The 17,706-nt window shown below is 39.5% G+C and overlaps 1 protein-coding gene across 1 annotated transcript in view; it reads right to left on the reverse strand.

Moving 5' to 3' along the window:
* LOC134642892 (homer protein homolog 3-like) overlaps window positions 1-15,932 on the reverse strand; it is a 48,769-nt gene extending 32,837 nt beyond the window's left edge. The window contains exons 1-2 of the mRNA XM_063494958.1: window positions 15,517-15,932; window positions 11,564-11,609 (exon numbers count right to left, since the gene is read on the reverse strand). Of these exons, the coding sequence (XP_063351028.1) occupies window positions 11,564-11,586 (23 nt within the window). The 5' untranslated portion in view covers window positions 11,587-11,609; window positions 15,517-15,932. The remainder of the gene's footprint in view (window positions 1-11,563; window positions 11,610-15,516) is intronic.
* Between the last annotated feature and the right edge of the window lie 1,774 nt (window positions 15,933-17,706).

Consider the following 17,706-nt stretch of genomic DNA (forward strand, 5'->3'; position numbering starts at 1 on the left):
GTTAAGAAAAACAAATTCATAAGAACACTATTAAGGAGGTAGGTGCGTCATTGTCAAGGTCTACAGTCCGAGCAGGCGGCAGAGGAGCCTTCATGAATGGAAATACAAAACGTTTACAACAACATGCAAAGACATTCATTGTCAAACACAGTGGAGGTAGCATTATGGCATGGGCATGTAGAGCTGCCAGTGGGAAAAGTCCTTAGTGTTTATTGAGGGCTGCTGACAGAAGTATCAGGATGAATTCTGGAGTGTACATGGCCGTACTCTCTGCTCAGATTGAGTCAGCTGCTGTCAACTGTTCATCACAGTGCAAATGGATAATGGGATATTCTTCAATGTGCACATCAGTCACCTGAATGCACCCCCAACACAGCAGCTTTTTAGTTATTAAAATACAAAACTCAAAGCAGAGAGACCCACAACTGAAGGCAGCTGCGGTGAAAGCTCCAGCAAAGCAACTCAGGGGAGGAAACAGTATTTGATGATGTCCATGAGTGCTAGCCTGCAAAAGGATTTTCATCTGAGTATTAAAATTAATCCTTAGATTTAAAATTATATTAGTTTGTCCAATCATGCAGGACTGTTTTCTTTTGTTTCTAAAACCACTTCAATTACAGTTGAAAGTCTCCACTTTAATCACATGTGGATTGTTTGATTTAAAATCCAGTGTGGTGGTGCGCAGAAGCAAAACTACAAAAAACAGAAAGAAAAAAAAATCTTTATAGACCTAAATGTCTCTTTATGAACTTTTTGCAGCTCATTGTCAGAACTTTTGTTAATGATATCTAATAACTTCATAAAAATGTCACATTTTTGCCAATGTGGCATTTTTATTTATTTTTTAAAGACATGTTAGGTATGGTTAGCATCAAAAGGTGAAATTCTTTATATCGCAAGACTAAATGGATAAATATTTTTAGTTCATTTGGTTAGTTTTGTTTGATTACACTAAACAAACCAAAGTACTGTCCACTTCACTCTTTACATGAACATTACAGCTTTCATCGGCCACTAACAGCTCTGCACAGCTAAGTAGGATAGATAACCCAAACACATTGCCTAGCATATCATTAAATAATGCAAGTTACCAAAGCTATTTCTCAGAAGCTATTGCTCATCCATTATTTACACACATGCCAAATTGAATCTTAGTAGTACAGTAGGATCTGCAGATTCTTTGTTTTTTTCCCCCTTCATGAATGATATATATTCAGTTCACCAGTGGGTGCACGCCTCATAGACTAAAACCCACTAGTTTATGTCCACATCGTATGGTAATGACAGTGTGCACACATTACATTAAGCAGACGTGCATTACAGTGGATTTAGTTCAACTGTAAAATTCTCAGTGGAATAAGATGGTGTGCAAAACAACTACGTAAACAATGTGCGATTTGTGGATAACATTTGTGTTTAGTGTTTTGTGAAAAGTTTTACGTGTGCATCGTAAAATGCATTCACAGAGTGTTAAATACAGCAGAAGGCTGAATGCTAAAGACTGTTTTCAGAACAGAGTCAGTAATGTAGGAATTCTTTTCTTGCTGTTGACTTACGATTTTATTTTACAGTCTTATTTTTTTTGTATTATTTGTCCGTATCCTTCTATCCACTTCTAATAGTCACAAACAAAAATCATACAAAGGGTTTGTTTTTTGATTTGTTTTTGCATTTTAGTGCCATATGAAAATTTCACTGTACAATAAAAACATGATCCGACATGAAAATCTGCACTCATCACATAAACATGAAATCAATCTTTTTTTTTAAAAGTGCTGCAGATTCAGCAGATTTGAATAGTTTCTGATGATTGCTTTAGAATCTTTTATTGAAGTATACATTTATTTAGACAGTATTTAGACACTGGATCAGCATGCTGCTGCAAATTAAAGCAACAGAGGGAACAATAATTACATACATGAATTTATTTGTGCTAAAATATATTTTTAAGCATCTATATTTCACAGACCAACTCTAATTCATACATAAAGAACAAAACTATATTATATTGTATGAAATATGATGAACAGTGTGCTATTCATCCATCATCCATCCACTCACACTCATTCATGCCTATGGCCAGTGTTGAATTGCCAGTTAACCTGTTAAACTGTGGGAAGCTCATTTTTTTATTTATGTAACACACATAAATTTGAGGTCTTACATACTTCATTTCCTTATTTATTTATTTTTTGGCATTCTATTGCCGGCATAAATGGAGATGCATACAGGAAATGAAGGTTATTTCATAATCATCCCTCTGAACCAAACGCATTGGCCCCCCAGTACCTTTTTTGGTGATATCAAATTTAATAGCAGGAAATTAAGTGGGCATATATTCTTTTCTTTCTCTCTTTTTGCCATATTTTTCAAATAACCTTTATTTGACAACAGCATGATAATACAGCAAACACCATTTTTTTGGTTTGTCACACCAATATTTTTAGTGGCCCCCATATGGCCACCCCTATGAATAAATTCTGGAGGCACCCCTGGAACCAAACCATGAAATGCAGCCACACATTTGAAAAAGAATTTGATCTAGGTGAAGGCAAAGCTACTGCAGACCTTCATACATTACCCCAAACACAATGTTTTCATCCAAGGACATTGCCACTTCAAAAATGACTTGCCCCATGACCATTTGTTCCTCTGCCAAACTGAGGTGAAGCCTCAAGCCCTAGCAGAGCTTTTTATGTTTTCAGTTTCCTTTGTTTGTCAGCACGATTACTCGGCTGAATTTTAGAAAATGCAGTGAAGTAGAGCTTAAGCAAAGAGAGTGCCCATTATATTCCACCGTGGAGCCAGAAATGTCTTTAAAATTGCAGTCCTTTTCTTCTTGCCTTTATGGGTCTTAAAATATTGCACAATTTCTGATTGTTCCTCAGCACTAAAGGAGTGCATGAGGACTCTTGTGTTTACTCTGGCAGCCAGCAGCAGAACATTTAATACGCTTTGCCTGCGGTTGAGACATTTTAGCCAGAGAAGCTGCAAGGTAACTGCTCTTATTTCAAGGGCATGGCAATTTTACAGCTTGATAGCCTTGTGTAAATGTGTTACATAGTGATGTCATTGATGAAGTCAATGAAGAATAGTGGTCGACTTCAAATGAAGGTTTCATGTGTTTCAGAATCTGTTTTCCCTGCAGGAGAATCACTGCATCTTGCTGTGGACTTTGGCGTTTGTAAGGACATGAAAAACCCCCGAAAGTATAATTTGGGCTTAAGATGCTTTACAGACATAAAGACTGACTAAACAGTGGTTTTGATATTTAACAAAAGGTGTAATGCACCTGGAAGACTGACAATAAGTACAACATAAGCATCAGCAAAAAAAGAGGATGTTAAAATAGGCACAATCAGCATGTGTATTTCCCTGACTGCCAAGCTGCCGTGCAGTGTTTTCGCTCGTTCACCTCAGGAGGAATTTAATCCTGTTTTAATCTGCTCATATCATCAAACTTCGACGTGACGCATCCTGTCTGAGCTGATTAGCTTGACAGGCTTTTCACGGAGCGGCGTCAAGGCGGGCCAAATGAACGACGGGACATTAATTTGTGTGTGATCTGCTGTGACGGCTGGGAGCTGACAAGCAGTCACTCATCATTTCTCATTAAGATGAAAATATGATAGAAGGGAAATCCCAACAGAAGCTGCTTTGCTTTGATGTTAATTCTTATTTATTTTTGGCTTATTGGTTTATTGCCTTTAACATCCCGAGTATCCGTTATGGAGCCAGATAATTTGTTTTTATTGAGTCTAATTAAGTACTTTCATGGTGCTGTTAATTTGCTTGATCCATATCTGATGTTTTGAGCAGGATTTTATCTTTTGACGGTGAGAATATAAATATTATTGTCTGCCATAAACATTAGATTAGAGTCGCCCAACTGAAAGCTGTTGGCAGATTGTTTCATATAATAAAGATGAGGAGATGGTTGCTCCTTGAGATACGTAGAATGTAAATGACAAGATAATGCAGAGATGAGATTAACATAATGCCAAATGTTGAAACTGAGATATTTATATATGCTTCTGTTAAAAAAAAAAAAAAAAAAAGATGACAAACCAAACAATGCGCTTGGTGATAGGAAACTTTAAACACATCTATGTAATAAAATATCTGACACTGCTACAGCAAATATTTAAGGCTGACTTGTTCTGAGTTTGTACAATTCTAATGAGGTGAAAGTCAATATTTGGTATGCCCACCTTATTCTTCAACACAGTTTGAACTCTAAAGGAAGTCTTGTCATTTTTTTAACCCTTTAAAGCTCACCATAGAACCAAGTCTGCCAGAGCTCATCTTTGCAGTTTTACATGCTGCAGTGCATTTTTTCAAATCGCTATACATCTATACAACCGTTATATTCCAAATTTTAATAATATGTATGCATTAAGTCCATAGTAACTACACAAATTGCTAAAAGAAAAAGTGCATAAACTACATGGGGGTTTTTTAACCAGAAAAAAAAAGAATTCTCCAGGCTTCCTGAAGGACATTCAAAGCTCTTCTTTGGATGTTGGGAGCCTTTTTTGCACTCTCTGGGAAGATGATCCCACACTGCGTCAGTAATGTTGAAATCTGTGCTCGAGGGAGGCCAATCCAGGACCGATAGTGTTCCTCTGTGTGTGTTTTTTATCCAGGTTTGTTTGAGATCTTTTTCATCCTGAAAAACTCCAGTAAGTCACATTCTAGATGTTACTGTAGTTGTGGATCAAACTCTGATTGTGCTTTTGTCTTAATAATTCCATCAACATCAGTACCTGAACTGTTGCCCTGAACCATAGCTGAGGTGTTTAACAGATGGCTGTAGACACCTTCACATATCAAGATTTGAACTAAAACTTCATGACTCCATAAGTCTAGTTGTCACTGATTTTTAGTCCAGTTCTTCTGTAGTTTTCCATATCTCAGCTGTTTCTTGACAGCCGCCCTTCCACTGAGCCCACTTCTGATGATGGATCAACTGAATGATTACATGCATCCCTCAGCTCCTGTGTCAGGTCTTTGCTACACTTCCTATTTCTTAAGTATATTTCAGATACTTCTCCACTGAAGTTTTGTTTTTTAGGCCTTCCACTTGTCCAGTTTCCTCAATTTTTTTAAGGAGTAATGCATCACACCATGCCAAGTTGTGTTTTGAATGATTCATAGGTCAAAAACATTATTCCTCTGATAGTCGGTCACAAGAACAGGACTAAAAATGTATTTAAAAAAAAAAAAAAAAAAAAAAGCAGCCAATGTTTAAAGAAAAGACCTCAAGAAAGCCAACTGCTGCTCAAGAGCACTTCAAAAAATTACAAGCAGGTCATGGAAGCAAAGTGTAAAGAAATGATGTGTAGCTTAAGATTCTTGTATTGCAATGTAGGTAAGGAAGTTTTGTTAACAAGTAGTGTCAGTTCAAAACATAAAATATTTAACTATGAAATATTCCACTATATTGGATATAAATAAATGTGATCTATCCGTGATGTGAAATTTTAAACTGCACTATTCATGTCAAAGATTGTTCTTCAGTATGGATTTTTCCCATCAGCAAGTCTAAAGAGTTCAGCAAAGTTTGCATAAAGTCAACCAGAGGTCCTTCGTGCACTTGGTACACTTACTGTATATCATGCTAGAAACACTGAAATACTTTCATCCTGATATCTTCTTTGTGCATAAACTTATAACTGTGGACTTTAGTTTAGACTTTTTAAAAAGCATTTCTTATTCAGTCTTGATCTGCCCCACCACACTCACACACACTCACTCTATGGCTTTGCTGTGTGAGCTTCACCCCAAGTCATCACTTTCTAATCCTCTCTCACTGCTTTCTTCATCTCTCTTCTTAACCTCAGTACCCATTCACCACCACCAGATCTCTGATCTGTTAAATAGGAGCTGCACCCTCCTGTTTGGCCCTGCAGTCAAACATGACCAGTCGCCCATTGAGAAAATACTCCACTAACTGCCAATAATGAAGCCTTTAAGCTGTAGGGACTGTAAATAGCCTGAGGAAAGTGGAAAGCTGCTGAAGTCACTGCCAGAAATCGTATTGGTTGTGCTTAAAAGCCAGTGTTCAAATCTGAAAGGCAAAGAGGAGAAAGCTTGCAGGAGGTCCAGTAGAGGCGGAGAAGAACAGGAGGTTAAGAAAGGGTCAAAAAAGGAGCATTTACACATCGTGTAGAACAAACACTCCTTGCTGTAAACAGCTGAAAAATGAACTAGATTAACACAGAAGCATGGACCGTCATGCAAACAGTTTACAAGCCAGAGTCTGTGATGGCAGCGACTGTGAGATCTGTCGAAGCCCCGTTAATGCCGAACATTTCTCAAAGAAGGTCTTGGATATTTCAGCAAGACTATCCCACACCACATTCTGCAAGTATACAAGAACTCACACTATGAAACAAACAAGGTACACAGAGCTCCAAAGTTTTTTGATACACCAAGACCAGTAGACCTTAAAAAACACATTTGAATTTGTTAGTTAACTAAAGGCTTTGATTTTTAAAAATGAAAAAAGTTCTGTTTTAGTAACATTTACCCCAGCCAAGGTGGCAAAGTTTTAAGAAAGGAGAATATAATTTATGACTATGGGAAGCTTTTAAAGACATATTCACTCCTAAGAGGAAGAGAAAGTTTGTTATGAATACTAATGACCGCTGTGAGTAGCCGTTTCCCTCTTGTGCTAACTCAGCAAGAAAAAAAACAGAAGTACAGTGTCATTCATTGCACCACACAGAGTGCTGTATCAATCATTCGTGGAAAATTATTACTTACTACATACACCGCGTTCCAAATTATTATGCAAATGATATTTTTCTCTGTTTTTCCTAAATAGTCGATTCAAATGACAGTGGGCATAGTTTTCGAGTCATCGACCAACAGAGTACAATTCAAGTGTTACTGAACAAAACTCCCAATGAAAACAGTATGTTTTTCAAAAATAAAAACCTTAAAATGCACTGTTCCAATTTATTACGCACACAGAGTTTCATAAGATTTTATGGGTTGTAGAGAATTGAAAATGGTCATTTGTTGAATTTGCAGCATTAGTAGATCAATTTCACTGAAATCAAAAGCTATTTCAATCAAAAACATCTTAACAGGTCAAGTTACATATTAACATAGGAGCCCTTATTTGATAGCAGTACCTAACAGTGTCCTGTGAGAGTAGTTTTCCTATAATCAGAATATAAATGAACCCAGTTTTATAGTCAAGTCCACTTTACCTATTCTCACAAACCCTGTGTTTGTCTGAGTTCGTCTACAGATCAGTCAGCTCGATGACAGCTTCACCTTCTCCAGTCTGATGTATTAGAGCACCATGTGCCCAACATCAAGTCGGTTTAATTTATAAAGCCCAGTCTTGAAAAAAAAAATCCCAAATGTGCCTCAAGTGGCTTTACAGATTTTAGAGCAAGGACCTTCGATTTGTGGAAATGTACCCTCATTCGTGTGGGAGAGAAAATATTTCAAAAGATTGAAAAAACACTGTGTGTGAATATGTTGTTTTTAAAAATGCTGTCAGCTTTGCTACTGCAGGAGATGTGATTGCAAAGACTGCAGATGGTCTAAGGCCATGTCCACATGAATACATTTTCATTTTAAAATAGAATCTTGATGCAAACGACCTCTTTCCAGAAGAGCGTTTCACATTCACACCATTCATGTCAGTCTGCCTGAAAATGCACCATTCAAGTAGACCGAGTGTACCTCCTGTGCATTTAGGCAGGATTATCATGAACGAATGCAGAATTTCCCTGCACAATTATTACAACACAAGGTCACCGACACCTGCATTTGATTTTAAATTCAATACTGCTAGCCAAGCCAGAGATGTCTTTTTTTCCTTCCACAAAACAGTTTTGGGGTAGAAGCATGGTGCATAAAGGAAGGATAAGTAGTGACTGATCAGACACAATCGGGAAGTATCTCAAAATTTCAGTTTCAGGCTGTGCAGAAAATGAAAATGGGTCAGCAGTGTTTCCAAAGGCTTCTGCTTTAGGGGTCCTAAAACAGCAGAGAGGTGGGGGATGCTAGTGGCTGCTGATGAGTGAGGTTTTGACCCACAAACATGGATTTGTCCTAATTTCTGCATCCATCTGAAAAGGGTTAAATTCACTCTAAACGAGCACATCAACTGAGCATCACTGTTCACCATCTGTGAATTAAGACAACAAACAACAGGCAGCCTGCTGTGGCTTTGCACCCTCTGGGAGCGTCGGGATTACCAAAACAGGAAAATGTTTTTGCTTCTCTTTGTTCTTCTGACAGTACTTCTCCTTTAAAGGGTCTGCTTCCTCCGACCTCTGAGAGCCAGTAGCCCCGCATCCACCTTTCCTGAGCCAGCGAAAGTGCCTGGCGTGTCTGGGCAACATGACACGCTACAACTACATACCAAAATAGCACAGCTAAGTGAAACACCAGCTCATATTGTAGCTGCAAAACAAGTCCCCATATCTGTCCAAATTTCCAACTCTGGCACAAAGTAAGGAAAGCTTTGGAGGTTTATGGTTGTCACTTTAGATTTTCTTTGATTAGAAGAAGTTGAACAACTCATCAAGCAGCTCCACGGTTCACTGATTTCACTTTAACTGGAAAAACGCCCTAACGTGAACTCGAGCTCTGCTAAGCAGCAGCACTGCACTTATGTGAAGGTCAGCTCCTCTTGCAGGAGGCTGACTGTTGTCACGATTTGTGTAGGTGACACAAAGCCAGAGTGTTTTCTGTATTCAGGGCATGAAAGCCAGGTAGAAACACAAAGAAAGAGCTGATTTTTTCCCCCCCATTGTTTCACTTTTATGTACTTTCAAGGCAGCAAAACGAGGTGAGATGAATGGAAGTGGCGAGTGAGTCAAGATGACTGGTTATTAATTCAATTATGTATGTCTCCAGAACAGCAATTAAGAGGTTATTCTCCCCACAGAGCAGCTGGTTTTGTCCTTGACCAGAGCGAGGACACAGACAATCCACTTTACTGTCATTATGCTGAGGGTAAACTGAACATGTTCAAAGTGTAGACGCCCTGTACGATGCACATGGAGGCTGCTCTGTGATGTTACAAAACATTTCAACAGTAAAAGAGCTTATATTGGTCTGAAATATCTTAATCCTCTCCTATGACTCTACAGTAATTATGTCAACTGATAATCATACTCTGCCATGTGCTGTGCTGTATAACCACGAATTCAGACAACAACAAACTCCAATCCTCTAATGTGCATTTATGTAAAAGCTTTAATTTTTAGATGAGAAACTGATAGCCAGGAGCTTAGCTTCTCATAACGACAGGAAGCATGACAACAGCTAGCTTCAGTTGCCTACAGGAAACAGCTTTGATGCACTTTGTTGTTTCCACAGACTGTATATATACGACGGATGTAGCGTGGAGGGTGTCTCGAAAGTGAAGCAAATTCAGAAATACCTTCTGCATTCTCACTAAGCTTTCTCATTGGCTAATTTTAAGTCTTCACAGGTTCATTTCCTCTGGTCCACACAGAGAAAACTCTAAGAAAACTGTGGTCAAACCACAAATGTGTCACATTCAGTCCACTTATTGGCCAGATATGGAAATAGAAATAGCTCTGGTAGCTGATGGAAGTCATCTTAAAGAAACAGCTTTGTAGTCCTCTTGGACCCAGACCAAAACCATCTCTTCCAAAGGGGTCTTGGTGTGAATGTTTTGGTGTGCACCGAATTGTGATTAGCATCTTCACAACTGCTTTTCCAAAATTAAAATAAAACGTTGGTATGTTTTAGCTGGAGGCTCCATTATGATTGACAAGTCACTATTGTATGACCATGAAGTTACCTCGGTTTCTCAATCCTTTACTCGTTCAGTGTTTGAACAAAAAAAACTCCTTCTTATGCGGAATCTTGAGAAATTTAACTGGCCACTTCTTCTCCAAGGAGTCTACTGTTTAGTTTTTCCAGCCAGTGGCTATGTTTTCTTGGAAGCCTGTTTTTCCACTTGGCACATCTAGGATCACAAATATCATTGCAGTGAATAAAAGGGTGCACATTCCTAATCCAGCTAGTTAGCTAGCATTGACCTAGCCCTAGCTAGTTAGTTGGCTAGCTGATCAGCTCCATCCTCCTCAAACTATATGTTCATGTACACTGGCTATATCCATCTTACATTAATTACAGCAGTTATCGCCACCTTAAACAACAAATGTAGATGGCTCCACATTTCTGTGTGTATAAAAGGATAAAGAAGCATGATACATGTATTGAAATTGTCTTCATGAGCTAGCTAAATCCAGATATGCTGCATCTAACAGCTTTTTCAATTTCACAAAACACTAAAACAATAAAATCCCACAAACTAAAAACAAATACGAGTTTGCTTTACTCAACTAACAGTTAAAAAGAAAAAGAAAAAACGATGAAGCTGACACCAGCACCATTCATTCATTATTTTTATGATTTAAACATACAACTGATTGTCAAGGCCTAGAAGAGAAGAGAGGACTCAACTTCCGTTTCTTTTAAGAGTCCGTTATTTGTCAGTGCAGCTTTCATGTGCCTGAGGCCTTTTATACTGACTGTGTTCACTGAGTGGGCAGAGTTGTGTTCAGCCAACCAACAAGAGGCTTCTGTGAATGAGGAATGCTGAAAAATCTTTCAGTAAAAACAAATTTCCCACATGAGGGACTAATAAAGGTTATCTTATCTTATCTTAAATGTGAAATTCCATCTTTTAAGCTACAAGCGCTAAATTGCTCAAAGAAAGTGTTTCACAAAAAAAAAAAGAAAAAAAAAACCAGAGCAAAAAAACCATTAGGTTAACTTGAGTCAAGAACATCCACAGTATATTTTTACACCACAACATTTTTTTTTTAACATTTGTAGTCATTTTAAACACCGAGGTTTTACATGCAAAACATGCCAAGAGTTCGTACAACACGATGCACTTGCAAAACAATCCAACAGCGCATGGAACAGCTGAGCTGCGACAAAGTGTGTGACAGGACGACAGCGTGATAAAAGGGACACCAGGTAATGACAGCGAGGGCAGCACAACATGCTGACAACATTTGCACATCACGACAAGCATGAAACCTCCACTCTGCGAATCACATCTTACATCTTGTTACAGTTTCCACAGACACTGAGCAGAGGATTAACACGACGGGGGGGATGAGATGAGGGTGGATTTTGTTCAAAGGCAAATAAATATTTAATGAAGCAGTGATGGGAGGATTGATCCCCAATGTATTAATACCTGATGTCTTATTTTGGAGTATCAAAAAAAAACCCTAACTGTAAAAATTCACAATTTCATGACGCAATGGTGACATTTCCATTAATAGCTGCCCTACTTTAAATTTTACAAGCGTCCCTATATTCATACTGAGCTACTTTTTACACTTTTTAAAAAAACAAAAAACAAATAATATTAATAGATACCAAACTTATACGCTTTGAATACCCCAGGTGTTTGTCATTAAGCAGCTTCTGCTGAGTGAAAGGTACACACAGTGACCTAAAGCTCAGCATTAATTGGTAGGAGGTATCACCCATCCCTATCAGACAGAGCAACAACACAGAGACAGCGGTGTGTTTGTACCTCTCTCGGTGTAGCGGGTACATTTTACAGCTGGCAGACAACTCCTCTGCAGCAGAACAAGAAGAAGATAGTTCAAGTTATAAGGTGAAGCATAAAACCTGCTGATCTTACCAGCCACTGCTTCAGGGGGTCCACATTAAAAGGGTTGGGACGTTGTGTAAAATGTCAGTGAAAGCAGAACACCGTGATCCGCAGATCTCATAAACCCATGTTTTATTCACAACAGACATTTTACCATTTCAGGAAAAATATTAGCTCATTTTAAATTTGATGGCAGCGACACGTCAATAAGTTGGGACAGGACGATGTTTACCACTGTGTAGCATGCCCTCTTCTTTTAACAACAGTCTGTAAATGTCTGGGAACTGAGGACACCAGTTGCTGGACTTTTAGGAGAGGAATGTTGTCCCATTCCTGTCTGATACAGGACTGCTCAAAGTGTCTTCTTTCTTGTATTTTTGGTTTCAAGATGCTCTAATTGTTCTCAGTTGGTGAAATTTGGTCTCTACTGCAGGCAGCTCAGACTCTTCTACTATAAAGCAATGCTGTAATAGATGCAGTGTGTCGTTTAGTATTGTCTTAATGAAATATGCAAGGCCTTCCTTGAGAAAGACGTGTGGATGGGAGCATTATATTGCATGTACACTTTTCAGTATTATTTGATGCCTTTCCAGATGCACATGCTGCCAGTTCCGTAGGCACTGATGTAGTGATGAGTGTTGATAAGAAGCTGGATGGTCCTTCTCCTCTTAAATCCAGAACAGCGTCCATGTTTTCCCAGAAGAATTTAAAATTTTGATTTGTCTGACCACAGAACATTTCCCAGTTTTCCTCTGTCCATTTTCAATGAGCTTTGGCCCAGAGAAAATGGCAGCATTTCTGGATTATGTTCACATATGCCTCTTCTGTGCATCATAGACCTTTAACTTGCATTTGTGCATGCAGACAGTGATTTCTGGAAGTGTTGCTGAACCCATGCAGCGATTTCCATGAAAGAATCATATCTGTTTTTAATGCAATGCTGCATGAGGGACAGAAGATCATGGGAGCTCTGTATTGATTTTCAGCCTAGTCCCTTGTGCACAGCGATTTCTCCAGACACTGAATATTTTTGAATGATATTATGTACTGTAAATGAGGAGACATTTAAAAGTCTTCATATTTTTTCATTAAATGCAGACCTGTTGCCAAATAACATAATGGCAAAATGTTGTTTCCTTTCAGTAACACTTACTTTTCCAGCATTTTGTTGCCCCGATTCAACGTTTATGAGATGTTTTGCTGCCAATAAATTCAAAATGAGCTAATATTTTCCATGGAAGAGTAAAAGTGTTACAATTATTTGGAACTGGGGAGGTTGTTGTACTATACTACTAATCAACAGTACAAAGAGAACATGATCATATCCTGCACAAAACACTTCAAGGATCATAAATGTGGTAAAAACAAAGAATTTCATTTAGGTTAGACCTGCTTAAAAACACACATGGAAAAGACTTGCACTTAAGACCACAGCTCCATTTAAAAATAGTACTTATACATAGTTCTCGTGTCATTAACACACAATAAACCCATTCATTAGGCTCCTCCAAATGTTGCCCGAAAATGGAGATTTTCTGAACCATTTTTAATGTATTGCTGTTGCCGAGCATTGATGTTGAATTAATAGAAACTGATCATAAACTTCACCCTGTCTAAATCTGCAGCCTGTTACCTAAAGCTAGAAGGTGTTCATTATATCAAGACTGCATCTCCATCTATTTCCAGGCTACCCAGGTCAGAGGATAAGAACAAGAACTCCAAGATGAGCGGCACGCAGCTTGAAAGCACCTGTGTGAAAATTCATTTGGTTTATAGACCTGAAGCGACTCTTAATCAAGACTCTGCTCCATCTGTCAAGTGTGCAGAAGAGCTGCAGGCTGTCTCTGGATATTATGAGTTCTGCAGACTCCTGTTTGAGAGTACACGGTGGCCCAGTGACTAAATCCAGCTTTTTTTTCTTCTTTTTTCTTTTTCGCCATTTGGCCCAGGTGACTGAATCCTGCTGCCTCTCTGCTGCTCAGAGGGATGAAGCAGAGTTGATGCCTGGCTTAAGCTCTGACAGTGAAAATGCATCAAACACAGGCCATCGGAGCAGATGTTTGCTTGTTTGTTACTGTCAGAGGACCATTTCCCCGCTGGCATCAACAGAGTGGATACAGTCTACTTTAAGCTTTTAGCGTTGACACTGTGGCATAATGCCACGCTGACTGGGGTTGGATATTTAGTTCCTAATCTGACTTTTATTGACAGTAGCACATTCCAGTGCACCCTCTCCATCTCACACATGGAGAACACGACAGCAAGAGAAACATTTGTGGTTTCAAAGCCCTGAAACCACAAATATTTCCATGACTTTGAAACCTCGAACCTTGAAACCTAAGAATTGAATGCGTGGGTGCTTTACAGCAGTTTGCAATCACTTTGTAAAAGTACTCCAATCACTGCACTAACACAAGTGAAATATTACAATTCATACTGGAATTTCAGGTATGTATAGCTACTTGTTGTTGGCCAGTTTACTTTAGTTTTGTTTGTTTTTTTTAATCGTAATTGTGAACAAAAAAAGAAAAGGTGCCGCTCAGGTGCGTCCTCAGACTATGCCCCGCCACATAAATGTTAACCTAACCAACTCAATTTTGGCCCTGAAACCAACCAAACTGGGCGGAAAATAAAAGAAAATATTAAACTGAAAAACTGTTCAAATCAGAAGTTTCCTGGATGACCGTTGTCTTACAGTGCAGATTTCTAGTCTTTTCCATTATCACATATTTTCCATCCATCTTCTTTTGACTATCTGGATCCGGGGTCACAGGGCAGCACACTAAGCAGATATTCCCAGAAGTCCCTCTCCTCTCTCCAGACACCTCTTCAAGCTCGACCCTGAGGCATTTCCAAGCCAAATATTTTGCTGGCAAGAACATAAATGTTCTTGAAATGTATTTTAGATCACATTTTAGCTGTATAGGAGCACACGTTTTAGGAAACGGGTTCTAATCTGAGCAGTAAACGGGTAAATATCGGCACTGTTGCATTACTGTGCACTGAGAACGATTACGTTAAGTAGTTTAGACTGCAAATAAATAGAATGTAAAACCACAATAATGCAATAATGCAGTGAAATCAAATCCTCCTGCGGGTACCAGCTTATCGTGGCGCATCAGTGAAATCACATTAAAGATAAAAGATGATGCTCTCGTGCTTTGCATTCATTTAAGGAGCATCTTAAAGCGTCATAAAAGTCTCCCAGAGGATGGAAGCTAACAGCTTGGACGCTGGTAGTGGGAAGAGGGTTCAGGTGTATCTGAAGCCTAGCTGGAGACCTGCACGTATAATTGAACACACGCAAACACACTGACAGAGTTAATGAGATTGAGCGCAGCATGACACCAACAGCATCCCAATAGAAGCCACCCAGGATCCCCTGCAACAGAATCAGCCTGCAGACTCTCTCTTCAGTGGGGAGGAACAGAGTAGAGGAAGTCTCAGCAGTTGGAGCATTTAAATGACCTCCGTGTGCGTCATCATAAAAATATTACCATTACTTTTAAACAAACCGCCAGCGTGACAGCCAGACGGTTACACGTAATGCGATTATCTTCGTTGGCACAGCGGTCAAAAAATAGAGTTTTGATCAAAATAAGTTGGGATCTGCGCTTCAAATTAAAGACTCCTTTCTCTCTCGGCAGCTACCGGGATGTAAACAAAGAAAACAGCAGACTGTCACATGTGAACTAACGGTAGAATTGCTCCAAAAGCTTGTACAAGATCCCGTCCAACGGAATCAAAAACCCACAACGTCAGAAACGAAGCTGCTTCGTCACAAAGTTCACATTCAGCTTTTCTTTTTTCTTCTTCTTTTTTTAAATCAACACTTGAAGAGAAAAAAAAAATCAGACAAAACCACAACTTACCCCATGCTCCGAGGATTTAGATGTTATTTTGGGGGTTAAATCCACTCCTAATTCCCCTCTCGCCAAAAAGATTTTTCCTTTCCTAAAATCCTGGACGTAAGTTACATTTCTCGGGAAAAAAAAGACAAATCACTTCCGACTCCAGATTCCTCCAGTTTCCCCTCCAACAGTACTCCGCTCCGCTCAAGTCAGTTGCACTCCAGCCCGCCTGCCCTTCTTTGTCCGCGGGGTTTCCACAGCCAAGAACACCGCGGAACTGTCGTATCCGTGCGTAATTACGCACCGCGAACGTTTGGCTCAGCTTTGCGGCTCGGACAGACGGACGAATGTCGATGAAAAGTCGGGCAGCACAGTGCTCTTGGCTCAAACCTCCTCCAGGACTTGTGTGCTGTGCTCCCCTCCCACCACTGTGCCAGATCACACTGGGATTCCATTCAACTATTTCTGTGGGACCGCGGGGCCTCCACAGTGCCATCTAACGGGCTCCGTGGAAATTAACTCCTCATTATTTCGACTGTTCATTTATATGCCAGAATGACAACTATGTCAAAATGGCATAGTCATAGCCTTAAATCCCCCGCCCCCGATAGCTATTTACGACAAAAGCTTAAGCAAACAATCAGTCATGATGCGCACTGCTGCACTTAATGTGTTAATCTCATGTCAAACCAGATTATGGTGAGTATGAAGATGTTTATAAAGAGCTATATGGTAATCCCAATAATTTCAAATCAGTATAGAAATGTACAAATATATGCCAGATTAGATTAGAGTTTTTGGTTTTGTTTTTTTAAACTCAGATGCAGGCATTAAGCCTCTGAAAACTGAGAGCAATTGCTGTAGTTTTTATAGCCATATTGGATCTCCTGAGATTAAGTCTATTAAACAGTCCACTCCCTCCTTTGTTGTATTTTTCATTTCATAATTTGCCGAATGCTGTCAGTGCATCGCCGATCTGGGATATAGACAGGTCGGCTAAGCGCTACACAGTCTGTTTCTTTTTGGAAAAGCAAAACTTGTTTGCACCATTTTGTTTTCTTGTTAAAGTTCTATATTTCCCCATAAAAGTGCTGGAAACATTTCTGTGTGCTTAGAAAGAGTCTCCACTGATTTATCTGCATGAATATAGGCTGAACATGGGAGACCGGAGCCTCAAATGTGGTGGAAGAGCAATGGGAGCGCTAATCATGCTGCTCAGTGGGCTGTTACAGCGATGCAGCTGACTGCGCCTCTGTGCTGCAGGGAGGCAGCAGGGAACATCGGATCCTCGCCTTTGCATCTCAGCAATCCTCCTTTTAATTTAGAGAGACACTTTTCACTCGGTCCAAGGCAGTTTGCAGCACAGCTGGACGGTCTGGACAGGATGGAGCTGAACCTTCAGGCCTTTGCCTTTAACACACAAGGCATTAATCACCTCTGGCAGCCCGGTGTGCAGACACAGATGGGTTTTTCTTGGTGAAGCTTCTTCTGCCTCTCTAGTCAAGCAGTAACTGAATTAACTCACACTGTCCTTCGCAAGCCCACAGTGGCAGGTGAGACTTAAAGCAAATACTCGCATGATCATCTGCAAAACATTAACAAATAAATCTATGCAGAGAATCAAATCTTGGATTTTGAAAGGAGATTCTGGAGTTTTCCATGTGAGACTGCTGCAGTTCTGTGCAGCACAGAAGCACAGAGAGCCAGGAAAAAGTCAAGGTTTAAGTTCAAGGTTTATGCCCAAGCAGATCAGGATACGTGGCTGACTGCAAAGCCTCTAAAACCCAACTTCTGATCATAAAAACCATTTTCTGACTGATGTGAAATTTAACAAGTTCTGACCGGAGAAAGTGTATTTTTATGATGCCTGTGAAAGATTCCCTTCATCTTGCTGGCCATTAATCACACGTGACACCACGAAGCGATCAGTCTGACACAATCTGCCACATGGAGAAAATAACAGGTTTTTATCGATCTGAAACTTTGTCTCACTTCATCATTGTGACGTGAATGGTGAGAACTTTACGACAGGTGATCTCTATCAGAACCCTGAAAGCTTGTGTTTCACAATAAAAACAACATCTTAGAAATCCAGGCAAATATATATATTACTGTAAAGATTGGGGATTTGCAGATAGGCACATTTTATTCAATATTTCCTTTAAATGTGCGCTGCAAAGACAAAGCAGAGACAGCCCAGCTCTACAGTGA

The sequence above is a fragment of the Pelmatolapia mariae genome, linkage group LG15 (genome assembly GCF_036321145.2).
Source record: "Pelmatolapia mariae isolate MD_Pm_ZW linkage group LG15, Pm_UMD_F_2, whole genome shotgun sequence".
Lineage (NCBI taxonomy): Eukaryota > Metazoa > Chordata > Actinopteri > Cichliformes > Cichlidae > Pelmatolapia > Pelmatolapia mariae.